At 41.2% G+C, this 21,856-nt stretch overlaps 1 protein-coding gene across 3 annotated transcripts in view; it reads left to right on the top strand.

The window, feature by feature from the left end:
• The window catches only part of LOC139695162 (uncharacterized), a 647,990-nt gene that overhangs the window by 354,123 nt on the left and 272,011 nt on the right, over nt 1-21,856 (top strand). The window contains exons 5-6 of one of the 3 annotated variants that reach the window (XM_071593821.1): nt 2,681-2,874; nt 4,997-5,053. The exons of 1 other annotated variant lie outside the window; for it this stretch is intronic. In XM_071593821.1, coding sequence (XP_071449922.1) covers nt 2,681-2,874; nt 4,997-5,053 — 251 coding nt within the window. The remainder of the gene's footprint in view (nt 1-2,680; nt 2,875-4,996; nt 5,054-21,856) is intronic. One more of the 3 variants, XM_071593823.1, reaches the window with a different exon arrangement.

Below are 21,856 nucleotides of genomic sequence, written 5' to 3'. Positions count from 1 at the left end.
TCGCTCCTTTTTCCTTCACAATGCTTCTCTTTTGCCGTGGCATGGGAAAGGATTTTCGAGTATAGCTGCGTCCAGACTCGTTAGCCATTAGGGAGCATACTTTTAGGTGGATGCCTAAATGTAAGGCGCCTAATGAAAAGGCAGCTTCAGTTTGGACACCGTACGCAGTAGTATTACCATCTATATAATCGTATAAGAATAAGGAATACTCAGAGGATTCCCCAATGTGAATATTTTGAGATGCAAATTTGTGTAGTTGAAAAACCTAATAATGGTTTTTGCGTAATTTTCGAGTTCATTTAACAACTAATGCGGCAATATTGAAATTTTCCATTTCTATCTTTTAATTTAGTAACTTGGGGGATTTTTTTTACTATTCTCGTAATCATTTTACCTTATCGGACTATATTTAACTCAATAAATTATCCATTTGTTCAAATATTTTGCTTTAGTTACTAGTCCAGATGTGGGTCGCCGCAGTCCAGGGGTAAAACGTTGGACTACTGACCGGAGGGTCTCGAGTTCGTCGATTCCCGAGCAAGACACTCTGGGCAACTGCAGCTCCACCCAAAATTTGTAATTTTTCGGGTACCAGGTCTTCCTGGGAAACCATAACCGGCAAAGGGAAAGGCACTGGTCCCCCTTATTACCCTGCTAATGTGTGAATGTCACACGCCGTATAGGGCTTAGTACGGGGGGAACCAAACCGAAATTCGGTTTATTTACATGTTTATGGTTAATTAGACGAGATAATATTAAATTTAAAATATTTAAAATTTTTTATCTCGTTTATATTATATTTTAATCCATGCTAATTTTTCGGTCATAATTCCTTGTCAGTAATTGTTTTAAGATATGCTTTGTGTCGTGTGCAGGTCATTTACATGCATGCGTAATTTTCTCAATAAATATTTTATCTTTATAAGTTAAGCTTAGAATTAATTCAATATTTATCCGTACATTTAGTCTTTGCTGGCGTTTTTTCATGTTTGTTGGTTTGATTACTTTGTGGGCTTGCGTATTGAAACGGTAACTCTTTTGGCAAAGTTTTGCCCAACGACCAATGATTACACAGTTGGAATCATTCAGACGGCTATATGTGTACTAAGTGAGTTACAAAATGCTTACACTCTTCGAACACAAAATTACGCTTGAAGATTATTTTCCGTAATGTGCATATATACCAAAATAAGACTTAACAAGCGCTGAAACCATATATTTAGTCGGTGTCTTTGTCATTAAATGAAACACCAAAAAGGAAATGTGTTCTTACCTCTACATTCCAAATATACAGGGTTCGTCCGGAAAATAAGTGTACTGAGCTCAGGAAAAAAAAAATTATTACACTTTTACATATCTTAAGCTAATATTCCTCAAAATAGGACCCTTGTGAGTCGATACACTTGTTCCAGCGGCGTTCCCATTCCTGGAACGCTCCCGCGAAGGCATCATCGGGAACCTATCGAAGACACGTCGCCACGGCCTCTTTGACGGCGTCCAAAGTCCCGCATCGCGTTCCTTTCAAACTCCTCTTTATCTTCGGGAACAGAAAGAAGTCCGGTGGTGCCAAGTCCATTTTTGCAGTGATCCGCAAGTTGTGTCGCGATTTCCAGACGATTGAGTCTTTGATCATCACTGAGCACTTTCGGCACCAACTTTGCACAAATTTTTCGCATCTGTAATTGCTCCCTAATAATCTCGTGCACTATTGTTTTTGGCACATTACACTGCTCTGCTATCATCCGAACACTAAGACGACGATCAGAGTTCAGTACATCGCGAACTTTTCGCACATTTTCGTCGGTGAGTGTCGTTGATGGGCGTCCAGGCCGTGATTCGTCGTCGACCTCTCCTCTGCCCTCCACGAACATCTTGTGCCACCGAAAGATCATGTTTCTGGACATGGCTGACTCCCCGTAAGCCTGGTTAATCATACCGACAGTTTCGGTAGACGATTTCCCAAGCTTTACCGCAATTTTGATGGAATAACGCTGCTCCAAAAACTTCGGCATCGCGTTCCGTGACGTGGGTCGAGCGTGGAGGTTCGCGTTAACAGAGCTCCTCACTACACCACAGCTCAGAGCCGACTGCCTTTTTCAGCGTCGCTTGCCAACATACCCCCCTCCAATCGCAGCCCGTCAGAGCGGTGCTGGGCGCGCCTGGAACGGCGGGAAAAAATCAGTACACTTATCTTCCGGACGAACCCTGTATATATCCGACAACTTGATAAGATAGAGTTATTACCAGAGTTAAACTACATTCATGCGGAATACGCAAAATTTCTCTTGCAATTGAAAACATCTGACTCATCCGGCCTCGTACTGTTGAAGTCCTTCGTTTTTTCAATGAGTAAATGGTACTCCTCTTTCGAAGAGGTAACCAATGCTATTGTGATCAACACATAAAATAGACTCCCGCCATTGGGATTATCCTTCAGCTAGCTGTCTCGCTTCAAGCACTTGGAATCCTTGGGTTGCGATATGCCGTATTTAAGGATATACTTCACGTGTTCAAAATCCGGGGCCCTAATAATAAAGTGCTTATATATTTGCGTCCTGTCGCTCCATTACGAGTTTGGACGCCCTTCAAGATGACGTTCACTCCAAATGTGAGCGATTGAGGCGCCAAAATGAGTGTGGACGCATCTTATTTTGCGTGGGTCGGGCTCTCTGGTTCGCAGGTTGCCGCTGGAGGGCGTGACGGTGCAGACGCGGCGCACGGAGACGGGCGTGTTCGACGCGGAGGCGTGGGTGGACGTGCCGGACCGCTTCCTGGCGGAGGGCGCGGCTGACGCGGCACCCGTCACCTTCCACTGCCTCCTCGCCATACCCAACTCGGAGTACACGCGGCGGAAGAGCATCGTCTACTACCCAGGTGAACCTAGCGAGCTACCATAGCCTACCCTAGGGGGGAGACCCCCCCCTCCCATGCCATCCAACCCCTCGTGTCCCCGCAAACGACGACATGACGACGCTCATCAGACGGATAGCACAACGCGGCAGCTGTTGCCGCTGACAATTTTCTCAATGGAAAATATTTCTGCAATACTGAAAACTGTCTACTCTGGCTATGATTTTCTACCATAGTAAACCTATGATTTTTAGAGTATTGTATTTGTGGAACGCGTCAAAACTGCAAATCATGAAAGGGGAAGAAGGCAGCGAGGCGCTTAAGGCGTCAGAAAGTATTTTCGCGGCAACGTGCAACCTCTTAAGAATACACTAATTCTTATTGTTTTTGGACCGTAATGATTTATAGCGAGAATTTACTGAATAGTCGCAGAAAATATTTGCTCGGATTGGAAAACCCAAACACAATTCTTTGGGATCTGCAATAATCATCATTGTGACCAATGCTATTAAAATCTCCAAATATGATGTCGAGAAGTATTCTTGATCATTGTAAAGTGTTTATTCATGAAATACTTTGTTGAAAATCCAGTAGATATTTCTGCATTGACAAAATGGGCTATGCGTGTTGACAGTTAAAATATTAAACACAAAATACATTTCACAAAAGTTAGACACCTGTTTCGGAAACAGTAAATATCGTCAAAGAACCGTGTGAATGATGGCATCACGGATGGCATGCTGTTGCAATCACAAGTATTTAAATAAATCTTTTGATCCTAGGATGCCATTTGTTTTCAATTCGGTTAAACGACCATCAGTAATATATTAATGGTGAGGTTCTCCATTTAAAATGTTTAAATTTGGCGACCTGTTAATAGGAAATTCGTATATTTACTGCTGAACCATAACCGGAAGAAAAATGTTTTGTGTTTATTTCCAAAAACACGGAATATAAACGGGAAAATGACCACGTCTAAGAAACTTTAATGTTTTAACATTTTTGAAATATTTCTTTCCCTCATTCTTTAAATAAGGGGCATAAATTCTTAATTATACACTGTATTGTGAGTTTAACTCGACTGATGGGTTTGGATTAGGTTCCTGCGAGTAGTCTTTCGATAGCCAGCGAGCCAAGACTGGGCTGGGAGGCCGGGCTGAATAGGGATCAATGCAAAGCCTCTTCCCAATTTCGCGGGAAGTACGTCGCGGTCCAACCAGTATCTATAAAACTATCCAAGTTACATGGCGGCGGGCGTTGGGAGAGAACTGATGGATGACGATCAGTGCGGGGTTTTTGTCGTCAGGGTATAAATCAATCCTTTAAGTGATTTCTCTGCCAAAATCTGGTCTTAGTATCCGTCCCTATCAACTGTTAAGCCAACAATCAGGATGCTAACCGGAGGAAATTATCATTCACTCACATTGCCCCTTTTTAATTCAAAATCAAATCGGTTTATTATTTATAAAATGTTGACTATTTATAAGGAGACATGATGGATTTTCTTCGGGAAGATAGTTGAATAAGTTTATCTCTGACTTGTAACAATATCTTCCGAATTAATCCCAATAGTAATATATTACTACTATTACTATGATTCATATGAATTTCGTAAATATTTGTTCGCTGTAATTTCATGAATATTTATGGATAATGTTTGCGGCTAACCCTGGGGTAAAAGTAGAAATTCTCAATAGAGTATGAATGAGCACGATTAATTATCTTTTAACAGCGATTTCTGATTAGTTTGCAGAAAAATAAAGTGCTTGCGACTGACTAAATAAATGCATTAATACGAGTAATACACACATACAATAAATAAATTGCTGTTAATGAATACATCATCAATTTTTTTTTATAAATATGTACACAAATTACTTGATATAAACCACAGTTTTCACTGACTGCCTTTCCAAAAGCATAATTGTTGCTTCCCTCTAGTGAATTTTAAACTTTACATCTGTTATTTCCTCAGCTTTTTTATGAGTTACTTTTGGTTATTTTACGAAACACTAGTTATTTTTTTATATTTTCTCCATAATATATGGACTAATATTAAGCCCATATTCTGCTATTTTCTTTACTTTGCATTTGTTTCTTTCTTTAACATATCCTTAGTTTTGCTTTACTGTTGCTACCCCTACAGGACCCCCATCCACCGCTTCACCTGCCGTCATACACTCAACTACTGATGCCGAAGACGGTAAGACAGACTCACGTAAATCTCACAGTTCTTTCGACTGCATTCATTTCATCTAACTAAAGCACATCCTTGCATCGCCCTCTGATTAACATTTCCTCGGCATTGCGAATGTTTTGAAGTAAAAATTTCAATTATGACGGGTACGCAAAACATTCGAAATGCCTTCGCACGAACTAACAGCTGCCAATGTTAATATTATCCGCTCAACGAATTCATTCTCTGCACTATATTCATACTCGTGATAGATTTAATTAATTAATTAGAAAACATATAATGTGTAAAAGTACAGTCTCGATTGCGGGGAGAATTCAGTAAACCATTAAGGATATTGAAATGAAATTATTGCCTTTGCAATTCCACACACTATATTTAAAAACACGGCTCGGCGTTGAGCGTCTTCACTAGGGAGAGAAATTTGCCCAATATCCTCAGGGGTAATATATTCTTTAGGATATTGGGCAAATTGATGAGTGGGCATATATTTCCAGCTGTACGATTTTTCCAGGTGATATGGCGAACATGAATTTGCTCTATGATTTGGAATCGGGTAATTATTAAAGAAACAAAATGACAAGTTTTTGGTCTCATTCATAATTTTATTCGATGAATCTGTTCGTGTATTTGACGAGAGGGTAAATGCACGTGAACTCGCACCGCGTTCCAACGCACGAATCCGAGATTCGGTTTCGGGGAACGAGACGAAGACCTTGACGACCGTGAGGACGACACTAGCGGCCGCCAAAAGGGTTGCCCTTAATTGCCCTTTATGAGGGACTAAAAGGAATTATGGCATCTGCTCGTTGTTGGACTCCGCATCTCATTCAGAATTAACATCCACTTATTGCACCATTATATAAATCAGTAAATATAGATTGTAGTTTTTTGAAAGGGTATGCTTCTGGAGAGGAACACATCATAGAAGGAATTTTATTTAACTTCATTTATTTTTGAACCCTGCAAGCCACCTTTTGGGCGTAAGGCAGGGGATGAATACAAAAGTGACCAATTTTGACCCAAATATGACCCCTGCCGTGGTCGGACAATGATATTATGATCCCTAATCGTTCGTGGAAACATAGCATCTCTAAATCTATCTCTCCTACCCCTAATCTCACTCTATATTTATTGACATGATCTTTCCTACCGTAGTACGATGTGTTTGATTATACTTTTTCAACATCACTGCCAAAGAGACTCCCCTCCATTTCCTGCAAGAGCTTCAATCTGTAATTTTAACCTTTGCTCCATTAAGTGATTCCCAGCCTAGCAGCTCTAATATTTTGGATACGCTACTTAGTGTACCACGACAAAGTTTTGCAAATCTTTCTCCTCTACGTAGCTTGCGATCTAATTCGGCATTTAATCCAACTTCGTGAGGATCCAATAATATACTTGTAGCATATTCTAATGGAGGTCTAACCTGCGAAAGAAAATTCTTCGCACAGGCCACTAATGCAATATTCCCTATCACCACCACAACCCTATTTCGTTATAGAAATTACCATAACGGAAATGAATTCTATTTCATTGCATATATGTGATATGTGTTGAAATAAGCTGTCAGCAAATAAGTAATACAAGTATGTTTATATAAATGTATGTCATAATGCTGAGTAAATTATATTTCGAAAATAACGCACTTCTTTTGGCGATCAATAATTAAGCAGGACGTAAAAACAAATTTATCCGATCTAGAACTAGGTTTATAACAACATACACAGTTGTATGTATATGTATGAAGCATATATATAAAGGTATCCAATGCTTTTTATTTACTGCAAAACTCCTTCTACGATTAGTCGCGAATGTTTTCTTTCCGGCGTTATCAGACGTGGCCCAAGCAATGTGAGACAATAAGACACCTTTATTTCTTAATTACGTACTCGTTGGGTTGCTACACGCGGACCTGCTAGTGAAACAATATCCCGCAAAACGGAAATGAAAAATAGCGAGAAAGGCGTTGGCGAAATGTGAGTCGCCAAGGTGAGGAGATAAGGAAAGCGAAGGCGGGTCAAATGTCCTTGGAGATTGGCAAGAGAGGGGTGGGTGCGAAGAAAGAAAAGGTTGGGAGTCATCTCTTTCTTTTTCTCTCTGCCCCCCCCCCCTATCCCCCTGGGACTCCGCGAGTGAAATAAGGAAGCCCCGAGGGCTGTGGAACGACAGATAAGGGGGGCCTCATCCCCATGCAAGGGAACGGGGGCACAAAAAAAGGATGCCTCAAAAACCATTGGGTGCCAAGGGGATCTCGATCCCCCCTCATGTTCCCCCACCCACCACCCCTAAGAGGGAAAGGAGCCAGGACCACTCCGCCTCTCACAGTGGCCCCTCTGTCCCCGTAAGGGTGCCGCCCAGGGACAGGCGGCGAGGGATAAGGAGCGAAAGGGGAGGCTTTTCCCTGGAACAGGGATCCCGGTACATGGGATTGAAAGGGTGGGTGTTGGGGGAGGGGGGTGAGTTACATGGCGATGGAAAGGTGGATGGTGATGGGGGAGGGAAAGAGGTTTTACCATCTTCTTCAATAATTAAGCGAGGAATGACACGAGACAGAGAAGTGTGCCAGGGTCAAAGGCTACGATGGAGCCCTGCGAAGGATAACAAAATCATCCAGGATTGCGAATGATACTCACGATATTTGTGAGACATTGTGCGTTTCTTATCTGTTAACACTCTCGGCGAATCGCATGAAGAGGTGTTGGAGATAATTCGCGGACACTTTCAAGGCGTCTGAGTTTAGGGCGGCGTCTAATTCCTTCCTACGACCCCTTGTGCGGCAGGGCCCCGATGTAATGCCCCTAGAGCGAGGCGTGGAGGTCGACTCTCGCCGTTTTAAAGGCGACAACGCTTCCGGGCCCGAAGCGAACGTTGGACGGACCGGAGCAACGGACACGCCGATGATGGGATTATTTTCATTGGCTCCATTTTAGACAGCTCGAGGTGTTCATTTAGGGTTAGCAAACTTAATAATTACTGCTCTACAGGATTCATACGAAAAGTGTGTTTGCTGCGACAAAGGAAATGATTCAAGAGGTATGGGAAGAACGGCATATGATAGGAAAGAAACTCGGAGGGCAATTCGTAAAATCAGTTTGGTTTTCTGAAGACCAAGCTATAGTTTGTAAGTCAGCCAAGGGGTTGAAAGCATTGCTGAGGGAATTAGAAACTCTGTGCGATACATATGGGATGAGAATTAAAAAATTAAAAAAAATATGCGATTATGCAGAAAGAAAAATGATATGCTATACATTACCACAGGAGAGCAAACACTAGAGCATAGAGAAAAGTTAGCGTGTCTCGGAATTGTTATGGACCAAAATGGTCAAAGTAGATTGTGATTTAGCCCTCGGAAAAGGAAACGCAGGACCGAAAGAGCTCATTTCAAGGGAAATAGTGAAATACAAGAATTCCGAAAGGACAAGTTCCAGCGAAGTCATTAAGGCGGTCTCTTCCCTAAAAAACTCCATTTCAATAAATAAGCTCATAGTCACAAAAGCAGATAAGGGGAATACAGTCGTGGTTTTAGACAAGGAATCCTATGTTAAAAAATGTGAAGACTTCATTTCGTCTAATAAAATAGCCATCCTTTCGCGTGATCCCACTACAGAGCACCAGAGGGATGTCAAAACCTCCCTGGCCCGATGCGAAGTGCTGTTTAAGCCCAGTGCTATTACCAAACTAGTGCAAATGAATCCAAAATCTCCCAGATTCTTTGGTCTCCCGAAAATACACAAGAGTGACATTCCTATCCGACCTGTGGTGTCCAGTGTCTCGGCGCCAGCCCACCTTCTTGCCCACAAGTTAAACAACCTACTCAGGCAATTTACTCTTTTTTTCCCCAAAATACGGGGTTAAGAACTCATACGAGCTCGCGAGTAAGTTGTCGGACATGGTTTTACCGTCGAAGTGTGTTATGGTGTCCTTCGACGTCTCTAATATGTACACCAGCATCCCCAGAATGAAAGCCGTCGATCTTGCCGAGATAGCCCTCGTTAAAGCCAAAGCACCACATCCAATAACCAGTGAATTGTGTGAATTGTTAACCCTGTGCGTGAACCAGAGTAGTTTTTTGTTCAACGGGGAACATTACAATCAGATGGAAGGCTTGGCTATGGGCTCTCCTCTCTCTCCTATCCTGGCGGACCTTTATATGGACAATTGGGAAAGAAACTTCTTCGCCTTAAACCATCCCCTCCAAAAAAATGTGTTTTCCTGGTTCCGGTATGTGGACGACATCTTTTGTGTCTGGACGGGATCCCCCAGGCAATTAGACAATTTTTCAACCATGTTAAATGCTTTTGATTCTGCCATACAGTTCACGAGGGAGCTAGAAGCAGACGGTACTCTGAATTTCCTTGATTTGACGTTGAAAATAGTTAACCAAAGGTTCGACCTCTCGATATACCGGAAAAAATGCTACTCCGACCAAATTATCCACTCCACATCCAGGCACCACCATTCACAAAAACATGCAGCCTTCCATTCCATGTTACACAGAGCTTGCAACATCCCAATGTCAACTCACAACAAACACAGAGAACTCCGCATTATAAAACAGATTGCAGTCAACAACGGCTACCCTGAAACATTGATTGACAACATGTACAACAGAAAACAAACGCAAATAGCTCGGAATTCCATATATCACACACCCAAACCGGACACGCACCAATGGCGAAGAATTCCTTTCCTTGGCCATCTCTCACTCAGGACACAACAAATACTCGCAAAAAACCATATCAAAGCCGCTTTTTACAATTCACGTACTTTAAAAAATATAATAGGTTCCACTAAAGACAAAATTGACGTCATGCAACACAGCGGAGTTTATAGACTCAATTGTACAGACTGCAACGCCATCTACATTGGACAGACTGGGAGGACTTTCGACATTAGGATTAAGGAACACCGTTCATGCTTCAGGAAGAAAGACAACAGATCACAATTCGCCAAACACCTCTTAGACTACAATCATTCCAGCAATTTCACAGCAGACATTTTACACACAGAAACGAAAGGTCGGCGGCTGAACGCTCTGGAGGAGTTGGAAATTTGGGAATCCCTTCAGTCCGGTAATCTTGAGGTGGTTAACGATATCCTTTACCTCTCGCGTTCCCCTCTCCTTAATTTCTTGAATACCACCCCACACCATCCCCTCCCCCACCAAGGCAGTGACAGTCACCGACCCTCCGTTAATGAGGGTCAACCGTTGCAAACAACCACCCCCCTTTGTACCGTCTGCATCCATTAGTTCCCCCTCACTTTCCCTTTCCCTTCACCCACCAATGATTGCTACCACCCCTCTCCCTGACTTCCCCTACCTGGCTCCTGGCTATATAAGTTGAATAATTTTGTTATGTTGTACCTGAAGATGATGCGCAGCATCGAAACCATGGTCGTGTTATATTAAAAAAGTGTGTGGAAGTGCAAAGTTGTTTTTTCTCTTTCTTTCACCTCACCATGAAAGAATTCCACCAAGTTAAGCCTGAAACTGTTAGATTCATGGTCAAAGTAGTTAGGGCGTAAGAAGAAGGGTTGCACTAGGAAAAGAGGCTTTCAAAAGCACAAAATCTTTATTCAACCCAAGGGAAACCCTTTATTGATGATTTTTGACATGCCTCATGTCAAATCTATTCCCAAAGCTAGAGTTGTGACTAGATAAAAAAAACACACGTTTTAGAGATAGGATTCGTTACCTTTGACTTTTGCTTCAAAATTGCGAATGTGTTCGCAGGTTCTCCGATATCTAGGTTCATATTGCATCTATTCAGTTCGATCACACAACTATGGTGCTCGAAATAAGAATCCCGGGCTGTTAACACGATGACTACGAAAACAAAAGTGCTAACCGGAGTAAAGAGAACAATAACTGGGTGAAATAGTCGTCATTCACGGTCTTTGAGCGTTATGCCAAAGTATCTCATACTTTTTTTTATGTATGATGAGATGTTTACAGAGCTTTCACTCCAATATCCTTTCTCAGATCCGGACTTGTATCTTTGCCAAAAGAAATCCTCCGAAGTCATCTCAAGTATAGAAATAAATACCTCCATTTAATATATATCAATCTGTCTTTCTTTCAGGAAAATACTCGAATCGAGAAATGATAGAGACTAAATCTAGCGGAACTCTAAGTCAAGGAAGAATGAAATTGGCTTCGCACCAAAAGACGAAATTTATTAAGAGTTCGATCTCCATCACTTTTAAATCAAAGAGGATTAATAATACACCACGCAAAACCAATGCACACAATCAAACTACACATTTTTTATTTTTAAATATATATATAATACCTTGCAGGCCGCCGCAAGGGCGTGTGGCGGGAAGTATTAGGTCACCGCCCGTCAAAATGCAAAATCAACACAACCATGCAACCATACTTATACAGTATGCGAATACATAAATGGCGTATACATTAATGCAAAGTCCCTTTCAACTTACACGCATGCATATGCATATACTATCAATTAACACTGTACTTTCACCAAAAATTGTACCTTAGAATGCGGTAAAAATTTATCCATTTACGTGGATGCTAGAATGTGACAAGTAAGGAGGAAAAATTCCATTTATATTCCGTCATAAATGTATTTGAGCAGATATTCTGGAAACGTTTGACAGAGCGTGTAAAATAACACTTAAGAAAGCTAGTGGATAAAGTTTTCTGAAAGTTTACTTTTTCAATTATTTAAAATTTTGCAAAACTTCAGACGTGATGTTGGGTGTTTTTAAGGAATAGAAATTTGAATTTAGTTAAGAAGGTTTATTTTTTTTGTAGATTTCAGTTAACCATAAATTTTGTCGTTTTATTTGAGTAATTTTTTCGATGATTTTGAGTCGGAGCTCTTCATAAGATGAAAAACTTTGAGGTACTGCAGTACAAACACTGCGTAAGAACAGTATTGACAAGAATGTATATAAGGCATTTTCAACCAAATGGATGACAGAAATATTGCCTGAGAGTTGAAACGCTCCCGTCGTTGAGAGCTGGAACGTTCCGTCCATTGAGGAAACGCTCCCGGCTCCGTCCTTTCCACATTCTAAACGAGCGGGCATTGCGTTTAGCATTTCAGGCGATGGATGGCGCTGCAGAAGGGGGAGGAGCTCCCCTATGATGGAGGGAGGAAGGGAATTCAATTTTCCGACGACGCCCGAGGGGATGTCACGAAAAATGAAAGCCACGGGGGGGGGGGGTGTGCATTTGTTTTGGTCGATTGTCAAACTAGAGAGAGAGAGAAATAGTGAGAAAGAGATGGGGTGGGGAGAGAACCATAGGAGCGGGGCGCATTCATATATTCCATTATTTCAGCATTTACGTCATGGAAGCTGTCTGGTCGGCGGACGCGGGAATGTATAAGGGTCGGTCGTTTGGAACATGGAATATCGGGAGAACCCAAGGGGGGGGGGGACACCGAAATCAAAATTATTTGTTGGAATTTTGGAAGCGCAGTCAACTTGTGTATTCCGTGCGGAATATAAATCCGAAGCGAGTGTTCCAAAAGGGGAGAATAACATTTTCCGGGACAATATTTTAATATTTGTTAATGTGGCAGGGGTGGGTTTGGCAGGTCGGGTCTTCCACTAGCCCCGACGGCGGTATTCGGCCGATGCCCCCTCTTCCTTTCCCCGATGATCGCCATCCAACGCCGCCCCCCGCCCTGAAGGCACACAGAACAGGAATACTCTCAACCACTGATATTCTGAGAGGCCAAGGTTCCTCATTTCTCACAAAAAGGTATGCGCAACACATTCAAAAATGAAACTCTTCGCTTACTTTTGATTCCATTACGAATATTTTGTAAATTTACCGGGAGTATTTACGTATGACTAAAGCTAATGAGTATATTGCAGAAAATAGGAATAGATTGGAGGGACAGGAGGCTAATCCCAACCTGCACATATCTCAGACTATTCAGATGTGAGTGAGGAACGGGGAGTCCGGATTGGTAGTCTTAGGAAGAAGTGTAAGGTAGGGTCATTCATTGTCAACGGTGCCCTTCAACCCAATGTGTGGAGGAAATTATTAATGAGAAATGGGTAGAGCTGGAGGTAGGAATGAAAGTCGGCCTGGAATCCGTTAAATCAGTTAGGTTTTGCTGATGACCAAGCTTTAGTTTGTCAGTCAGCCAAGGGGTTGCAAGGATTGCGATAGATTTGGAATGACAATCATCATAAATACGAGAAATCAATTACGTAAAACAAAGATTATGCGATTTTGTAGACTTAGGTTAAACATTATAATAGGAGGGCGAAGACTAGAGCAAGTTAAAAAGTGTACATACTTCGGAAGTTTTTTGGACCAAAATGATCAAAGTAGTAGGGACGTAAGGAGAAGAATTCCTCTGAGCATATATGTTTTCACAAGGAGAAGAGAATTGTTGACAGAGACTTGGAGTAAGGGTGTAAAGAAAAGACTCGTCAAAACTTTGATATGGAGCGTAGTCATATACGGGACGGAAATATGAACACTGAGGCAGGAGGATAGACGTAAATTGGAGGCTTTTGAAATTTGGGTGAAGAGAAGGATGTAAAAGGTAAAATGGACAAAAAGGAAAAAAAACAAGAAAGTACAGCAAGGTATGTGGGGTGAGGAGAGAGGATTGCCCGGAGAAATCGGAAGGAGGCAGGAAAAAGGGTTGAAGGACGTTTTGATCGGTAGTGGGATGTTAAAAACTGTGAAAGGAATAGTTAGGAAAACGAGGAAAGGAAAGGAACAGGATAGGGATGTCGGACGGGTTGAAGGAATGATGGAATTACACAGATATGAAGAAGAACTTATTGGAAAGTAGGATGTTGGGTTGGTGTTTTGCTAGGAGATAGGAGAAAATAATTTGGTTGCCCTGCCCATCCAAAACCTACCATAAGCGCTAGATGACCTATATTAATGATGTATCATGTATAAATAATTTTAAATGCTATTATTTCCTCCTTGTGTGATATCATGAGTAAGGCTAAATAAATTATAATATTCTATAGAGATATTTGGGCTTCACTGTGATATTTTCATATATGCTTATCGCAGTAAAAAATGTAATGTGCATATGATTGGTGCATAACTTACCAAAGTAAAAATATAATCCAGACGTTACTTGATATGGAGCACTGGAAAAAAGACGAAAATTCTACCCCAATTTTTCCCGACATTTCCGAAGCATCATTATGACAGAAATCATTACAGCATAGCATCGTATTTGATGAGCATTTGACATAGCCGCCAGTGTACGTAATTAGCAATGCAAACTTTGGTGAGTGTTAAATTTTCAATGAGGACATGTTTGCTCAGTTCAAGAGTTGACCTTGGTAGAATGCAAGCAGCGCATTAAGGAATAAAGATCAAATTATGCATATTATCGACACTGGCCGTAATGTCAACTAATTATTAATGAACTGTATACAGACCGTGAGTTCATTGGGTCGCTTGCATTCGATCCCATTGGTGTGCAGCTGATTTCTTGCACCCCATTAAGCTCACAAATGATTCGGGTTTAAACGACAGTCAAAGTAGCCCGTCGGTTAACCCGAACTTCATGAGGCATGAATTGGTTCATTTTTTCGGAGTGACCTGTCCGAATCCGCGGAACCAGAGAATGTTCTTGGTCACGCAACCCGGCGGAAAACACGAGTTCGCGGAGGAGTAAGCACTATTTAAATGGTCACTATACTATCAACGAACTTATTTTGATCAACATTCACCCCGTGTTTGATTAGATACCGATGAGTAGAACAAAGAGAAAGATTCTTTTGCTAGTGATGTTGACAAATAATAATTCTCACCAAATCTCTTAGCCTTAGTACAAAGTCTAATATAAAAGTAATGCGTATTCTCTGGGTAAAATAGATTCATAGATTAACTTACTAGTAGAAATAATTACATCAATACACTTGTGGAGATGTGTCTGCCACGCCTGAAAGACACCCTGAAACCCCTCGACGGGAAGGTCTCTTAGGAACGAGTTGCTGATGGATGCTGTTGGACGTGCTCCACTTTTATGCCAGCTCTCTCTTTAGTCGGGGAAACAATGCAAAGAAAGTCGCGCAGGCTCAAGTTGAGACTGTAAAGGGGCTAGGGAACCATTGGGGTGGTGCTCCAGGGCAGAAAGTTGGTAACGATGAAGGACGTGTGGCGGGGGGCATTGTCATGGTGAAACTTGACCGTTTCTTTACCGAGTAACAAAGTCGAAAGAACCACTTCACGCCCGGGCAAGTCATTCCGCTCAGACCGCTCGGAGTAAAGTGACGACCGACTGCGTTGAAAGAGCAGATCGACATTTCCTGACCAATATTATTGCACTGCCGTGGAGAGTCGCGGCACAGTAAAATTATGCGCATTACTTTCATAATTAAACTTGTGAGACAACTGATACTATTTTTCAAAACATCATACACTCTGTTTGGTAGCGAGAGTAAATAGTCAAGGAAAAATGGACCACCTGACGAATGAATCTCGAAAAAAAAACCAGAAAAATAGCATCAATTGGGAGGATAGGACAATATGTTCCATTGATCAAGTCCAATCAGCCCTATAGCGGGAGATATAACATAATATCAGTAAAATTTTAGCCTTTTTAAATGCAAGTATTACTTATCTTGAACTAATTACCCTGCTCGATTATGTTACCATCAGATTTTTCCCGGCAAATATCATAATTAGAACTAGAAACTGATCAGGACTCACCCTGAAAAACTCACGTTTGATTTTGGAGAAGCATAATAAATTATTCTTAGATTGAGAGCGTTGAATGAATTATATGATGGTCAACTATTTTAATTTAATTCGACGCTTAAGAGGACACAGTATTCATTATATTTAATATAACTGAACCTGCGTAATAATCTCGCATCTTTGAAAGTTCACCTCTGAATTTGCTCTAAAATACACTCTTATTCACTCATGTAATTCAGCCAGATATGGTATAGGCATAAAAGGTGAGACAGTCAATGCTTAATAAGGATCGGAAAGGGCATCAAATATTATGTGCACGATACATTTTTTATCCGAAAAACAGACCAATGGTGGTTGAAAAAAATAGGGACGCTGGTTTTTTGCAAATGTGTTTTCCACGATCGATAGAACAAATTTAAAGAAAGGGAGTTACAATATTTAAACGATGAAAAATAATTAACTCCCGTAAGAACTGATCTTCATATTTTTTCCCTCAATCCTGCCATTTAAGTAGGCATATTGGTCGTGGTTTTAATGAAGGGAAACATTACGATTATTAATATTATTATTAATGCCATTGCTTCAGATGGAGATGAAGTTCGCTGTTGCTAGGAACCTCAGTGATAATTCCTTTATAAATATAAACAAGCATGGTTTAATCTTGAATTAGATTTATATTGTGAGCCATCAAATTCTCCGACGGATATTTTTATATTTGGGCTTAGCTACAACGCATACAAAACTGAAATCATGGAAATTCCAAATACCAAATTTCCGCTGACCATTTTTGGCGAATTTTTTTGCAAAACATCAACTATATAAATATTTCTTCGGTGAGGTCATTATTTCTATTGTACTCAGCGTTTAATTTACAAAGTTACGGAAATAAAGCTAATAAAATTAGCCAATTAGGTTAAAGCAGTAAAATTAACGCCGCAAATATTTTTGATATCACAACATTTATAAGTAAAGCTGATTTCGTACATTTTTTGCGCATAAATAAGTTAATGATAACCTGTCACATTTTACGTTTTATGAAATTATGAACTTGTTTTCCATTTCAAAGTACCTCAAAATGCAATCCTGTTAAGCTCTGTACCAATTAAACCAAAAATTCTGTAATGGTTTTTATGTGTTCCCTCTAGTAAGATACATTGTGCGCAGGGTATCTTCTAATGTAGCGACAGCTGACGATTAAGTTTATTTTGGTTGCTTCCAGTGGAAATATTTTTATTAGTTAGATTGCCTTCTTTCCACAAACTATTCTGCCCATTTGAGATTCCTTGCTACTTTCTTCCCCTGTCCCCTACTTTCTCGCTGGCAAAATTTCTCCATCTGTCGCATATTTTGGCTCCCATATTTAATGTGCATTTGGCATTCACATGGCCTGCTATAAAAGTAATGCACATTCTGAGGGGAACAATCAATTTATTGATCGTAATTGTACACATTCTTAGAAATACTCTCCCCCTGGGTTAATACACTTGAGGAGACGTGTCTTTCACGCATGGAAGGTACCCTGAAACTCCTCTTGACGGGAATGTATCTCAGGAACTTTGAGTGACATGCTTTTGGATGTTTTCTACGGACTCCTCTGAATGCGCTCCTTTCAACTCTCTCTCTCTTCATTCGTGGAAACAAAAAATAGTCGTCCGACGCCAAGTCTGGCTTTAAGGGGACTGGGGTAGTGCTCCGTGCCAGGAAGATTGTAACGATGAAGGACGTGTGACTGGGGGCATTGTCATCGTGGAACTTGACCGTGTCGAGGGTCGTGTTACATGTTCGAAAAACTCACTTCACGCGGAGGTACATCTTTCCGCTCAGAATGCTCGGAGCAAACTGGTGACCGGCTGGGTTGGAAGGTCAGACTCCCCCACCACATTTCCCGACCGGTTTTACCACGCTACCAATGATAGTCCGGTACCAATAAAATCATGCCCATGACTTCCATAATGAACCATGTATATTGTCTAACAGAATAATAGTTTTAGTTTTGTTTACACTTACCAGCTAAGTGTAAATGCTCTCGTTATTTTCTATTTATATCCCTACAGTTTCTTCTAGAGTAACATTTAATATCGCTGGCAACAGCGCATTCACAAAGCTGTTTTTTCTTTTTAGATTTTTTCCTTAATTCACTCTTTGCTTCTTTGTACGACATTTTCAAATATGAGCGTTGTTCCCGTAACACGGGTGAGGAAGATGATATTTCTTCTTAACTCTTCTTTTATTTCGGATTTGATTGCATTTGATAGTCTTTTTTAATGTGGATATATGGCCGGGTCGGGTCTCAAGAGTTTATCCTTCTTCACTAATAGCATTCTTCATGCTCACGTTTCACTCAAGTCTTTTTCACTTTCCCTTCTTTTCGTAGGAAAATATCTCCCTTGACGTTGATTATCTCACTGCATTATTAATAATTCTATCTGACTGGACAATAAACATCGATAGGGCACTTCAAATTTTCTTGAAATAAAACGTTCTCGTGTTATTTTTGGCAAACTTTTTCATGCATTCTTTCCTAGTTTACGAATATTATTGCATTGTAACACATTTGTTTCTGATCTATTTGTAATTTCTTCTGCCTTTGCTCCATTTTGCATAATTAATTCATCTTATAAGGCTAGAAGCCACGTTCTCATTGTTACATGTTATCACAAACAGCTTTTGTTTTATTCAATTTATCTCTTGCGTATATAATTTTATCGTTTTTGATATCTTTTCATTTGGAATTTATGCCTTTATCGTTGGAAATTTTAAAGCACCACCGAGCATTCTTCGAAAGCAAAACTATCATTTATAACCTTAAAGTTGTCTAGGAACTTAATTTCTCCACTCTTTATCGCCGTATTGCGATCTCTATCAATACACTGACCGCTGGAGATAAGGCAGAATTATATATGAATTGGAAATTTCTTCACCAGGAAACCGAAGTCCACATGGAACATCCAAGAGTTGAATGAAATTCTACCCGTTCGTTTGCTGCCATGACGGCTTCACTATTTTTTGCGTGATTCCTCGAGTCAATAAGGGTACTTAATTGGAGGATTTATTCCATTAACGCCCGATAAATAGTCACATTCAATCACCTCATACGGAGTGAAGATCAGTAGAGTCAATGTAATCACGACCAGGGTCAATTTTGTAACATTACGAGTTAATATTATTTATTAGACAAAAATCGAAAATTATAAATAGAAATTTTTTCTTAAAAAATTATTTACTTTACTCAACGGAGCAATTATATTGCCATGTAATGCTTAAATTTTCTAAAAAAATTTGAAAATACACAAATTGTTTGAGAGAAAAGGTTGAAGCCTAAAATGTTTTTGGTTCATGTGTTCAGGAGGAGTCTTGACGACGAGGAAGGTTAAGAAAAACTCTCATTTAAGGAACAGGTCAATGTACTACTAATCTAGATGAGGTGAAAAAATTATACCAAGGCTGAATGACAACTTTGCTGGAAATTATTAGTGGGAGGTTTCCTGGGAAAACCGTAAGACGGGACATTTTAAATCGGCTGTTTTTTGCCTGATATGTAAGGAAAAGGGATAAAATTCCGATGCAAGATACGTGAACACACTGAATGGGCAGACTGCAATCTGCAGAGACCTAATCTGCAGATGAGTTCAAAACTCATCTGCAGATTAGGTCTCTATCTGATAATGTTCAATGCCGTGATTCGACATCCTAATACTTGGATTATTTCGAAAGTAATGCGCATGATCTTATTGTTACACGACCAACCCTGGCAGCGCAGTAACACCTGTTTGGGAATATGGTGGAGAGTCCACCCTTTTGACGTAGCCGGTCGCCAGTTTGCTCCGAGCTGTCTGAGCAGAAAGACGTGCCTCAGCGTGAAATGTGCTTTTCGACTTCGTAACACGGCAATAGGCCCGCTCAAGTTTAACGATAACAGTGCCCCCAGCCACATGTCCTTCATCGTTACCAACGTCCTGACCCGAAGCACCTCCCGCTTTGTGCGACTTTTTTCCTCCTCACTGAAGAGATAGCCGAAAAGAAAGCATTGGAGACCGTGGAAAACATCCAAAAGCATGTTACAACGTTTATGGCAGATATGACAAGTTTCAGTGTGCCTTTCTGGCGTGGCAGACACGTATCCGTAAGTGTATTGAAGCAAGGAGAGTTTCCGAAGAATTTTAAGAATTGGTACAAGTAATATCAATAAAATTTCCCTGAGTATACGCATTATTTTTACAGTGGACCCTGTACATGACATCCGAATTATTTACCGTGCTTCTGAGTGTGGCTTCTTATGTATGGTAATAATATATATGGTACTGGATATTGTCAAGGATGAAAACGGTTCTGCAGTGAATTTTCTAGCTGGCGTGTCAGCTCAAATCATAGCTTGAACGGTGGATTACCAATTGTAATAATAATAATTGCAGTTTATCCCCTATTCTGTAGACTTATACTGGTTATCACGTAAAGCGCATTAAATTACGTATGCATGACTATTGTGGTTTTAGGTTTCTGCGAATTCTAGTTTAAACATTTAAATATTAATACTGCTAGGCAGGATTAAAGTTGGAGGAAGTTTGCTACTTTTGGGAGAGTTGGTCAATGGAAAAGGAATAAACGAATCTGATATATTTATCTACATCTACATAATAACCTACAAGAGTGTGTGGCGGGGGGTGTTATATCACTATCCGTAAAAGGGAACAAAACTACATGCGAAGCCTACTAATCTATGCGAACATACACTCTACAGTGGCGTATTCATTCATGCAAAAACCCTTTCAAATTATCAGTCACCTGCGTCAATGATGAGTATATTGTTATTTCAGTCACTTCTCGGGGGAATTTATCAAAGTGCAGATTAATATTCCTCGTTATTTCTTCACTTACTCATGTCTTTCCCGAAACGCGCTTCATTGACTGAGATGCACTTTCGGATGATTGGTATGATCGGACTGCCATCGATAGGGATAGAGCGGCGGGGAGACACACGGCTTTTGGGACCCTGGAATGACGAAGGCCCCAGAGAGAGGTGAGGAAGAGGAATCGATTGCTCACACACGCACCGCGCCTCCCGCATTCGAAACGCCATTTACAGCACCCGGTAGAGTGTCGATGGAGTGTGTTTTTCCCTGGCGCCACTCTTCGGGGGCGAGCCTTTTTGAAATTGGAAGGGAAAGGGGTCGTGGCGCCACCTGAGCACGGCCAGGGAGGGGAGGCAGCAGCCTGTTTGAGACAACGATCTCACCCTCCCTCCTCCTCCCCGCCACCGAACGTCTTGACAGGTCCAGCCGCCCGATCGACCAGAATGAAGACATTCGCCCACGAACACAATCCACCGCTCCGATCTCGGCCTCCTTCGTGGAAAGGGAATTCTCCTTCGTAGAAGAAAGCCAGAGCATATTAAAAGCCAGGGTCCACCATTAAAGTATAACCCAATCCCTAGGAATTTTATATTTATTGATCATACCTTCAGACTCAACCAATTTGGTCTTCTTCTCCTGCGTCTTCTGTCTTTCTGCTTCCGGTTTTTCCTTGCTAGGGTTTCGAGGGATGACGACCGCGGAAGCCTTGCCTCCCCCGCTCCCGGGCACGACGCACGGCCGATTGGGCCGATCCCAGTAGTTGCCAGGACGCATTCTCTGTTTTATCCATCATTCAAATCTTGGGAATGATAATTGAGGTGGTATCCCGTTGCCTTCCTCAATAGTGTTTTTAACGTGACACCATCACTTATTGGCCGCCCCACTGGGGTCAGACGCCATTGCAGCCGCCTCACCGAGGAACAGACGCTGCGTGGACTACCTTTCGTCTGGCTCCTAACCTTCGACCTATCTGGCATGGGTGACCCTACCAGGAGCAATTATTATTACTCCCGCCAGCACAGCTCTAGGGGTCATCGGAACGCACAACCCCTTCCACCACGTCAAGGTTTTTGCCCGGGGACGCCTATACTTAGCTTAAATACGCTCACAAGAGTTTCCCAGTCAATTTTATATCATTGGCTCTTCTAAGGCATGCTGGGAAGGAATGGTCCACTGTACAAAGTAAAATTGTCACACATTTAATGTCAGCCGGAAATGAGCTAATGAACGAACACCGCGTGATCACTTAGTAGTTAAGTTACTTTACATCTTTAATATTTATTGCTAAATGGGGAA

Source organism: Hetaerina americana, unplaced genomic scaffold (assembly GCF_022747635.1).
Source record: "Hetaerina americana unplaced genomic scaffold, ioHetAmer1.1.p SCAF_6, whole genome shotgun sequence".
NCBI lineage: Eukaryota > Metazoa > Arthropoda > Insecta > Odonata > Calopterygidae > Hetaerina > Hetaerina americana.
This window is presented reverse-complemented; position numbering and strand designations above follow the sequence as displayed.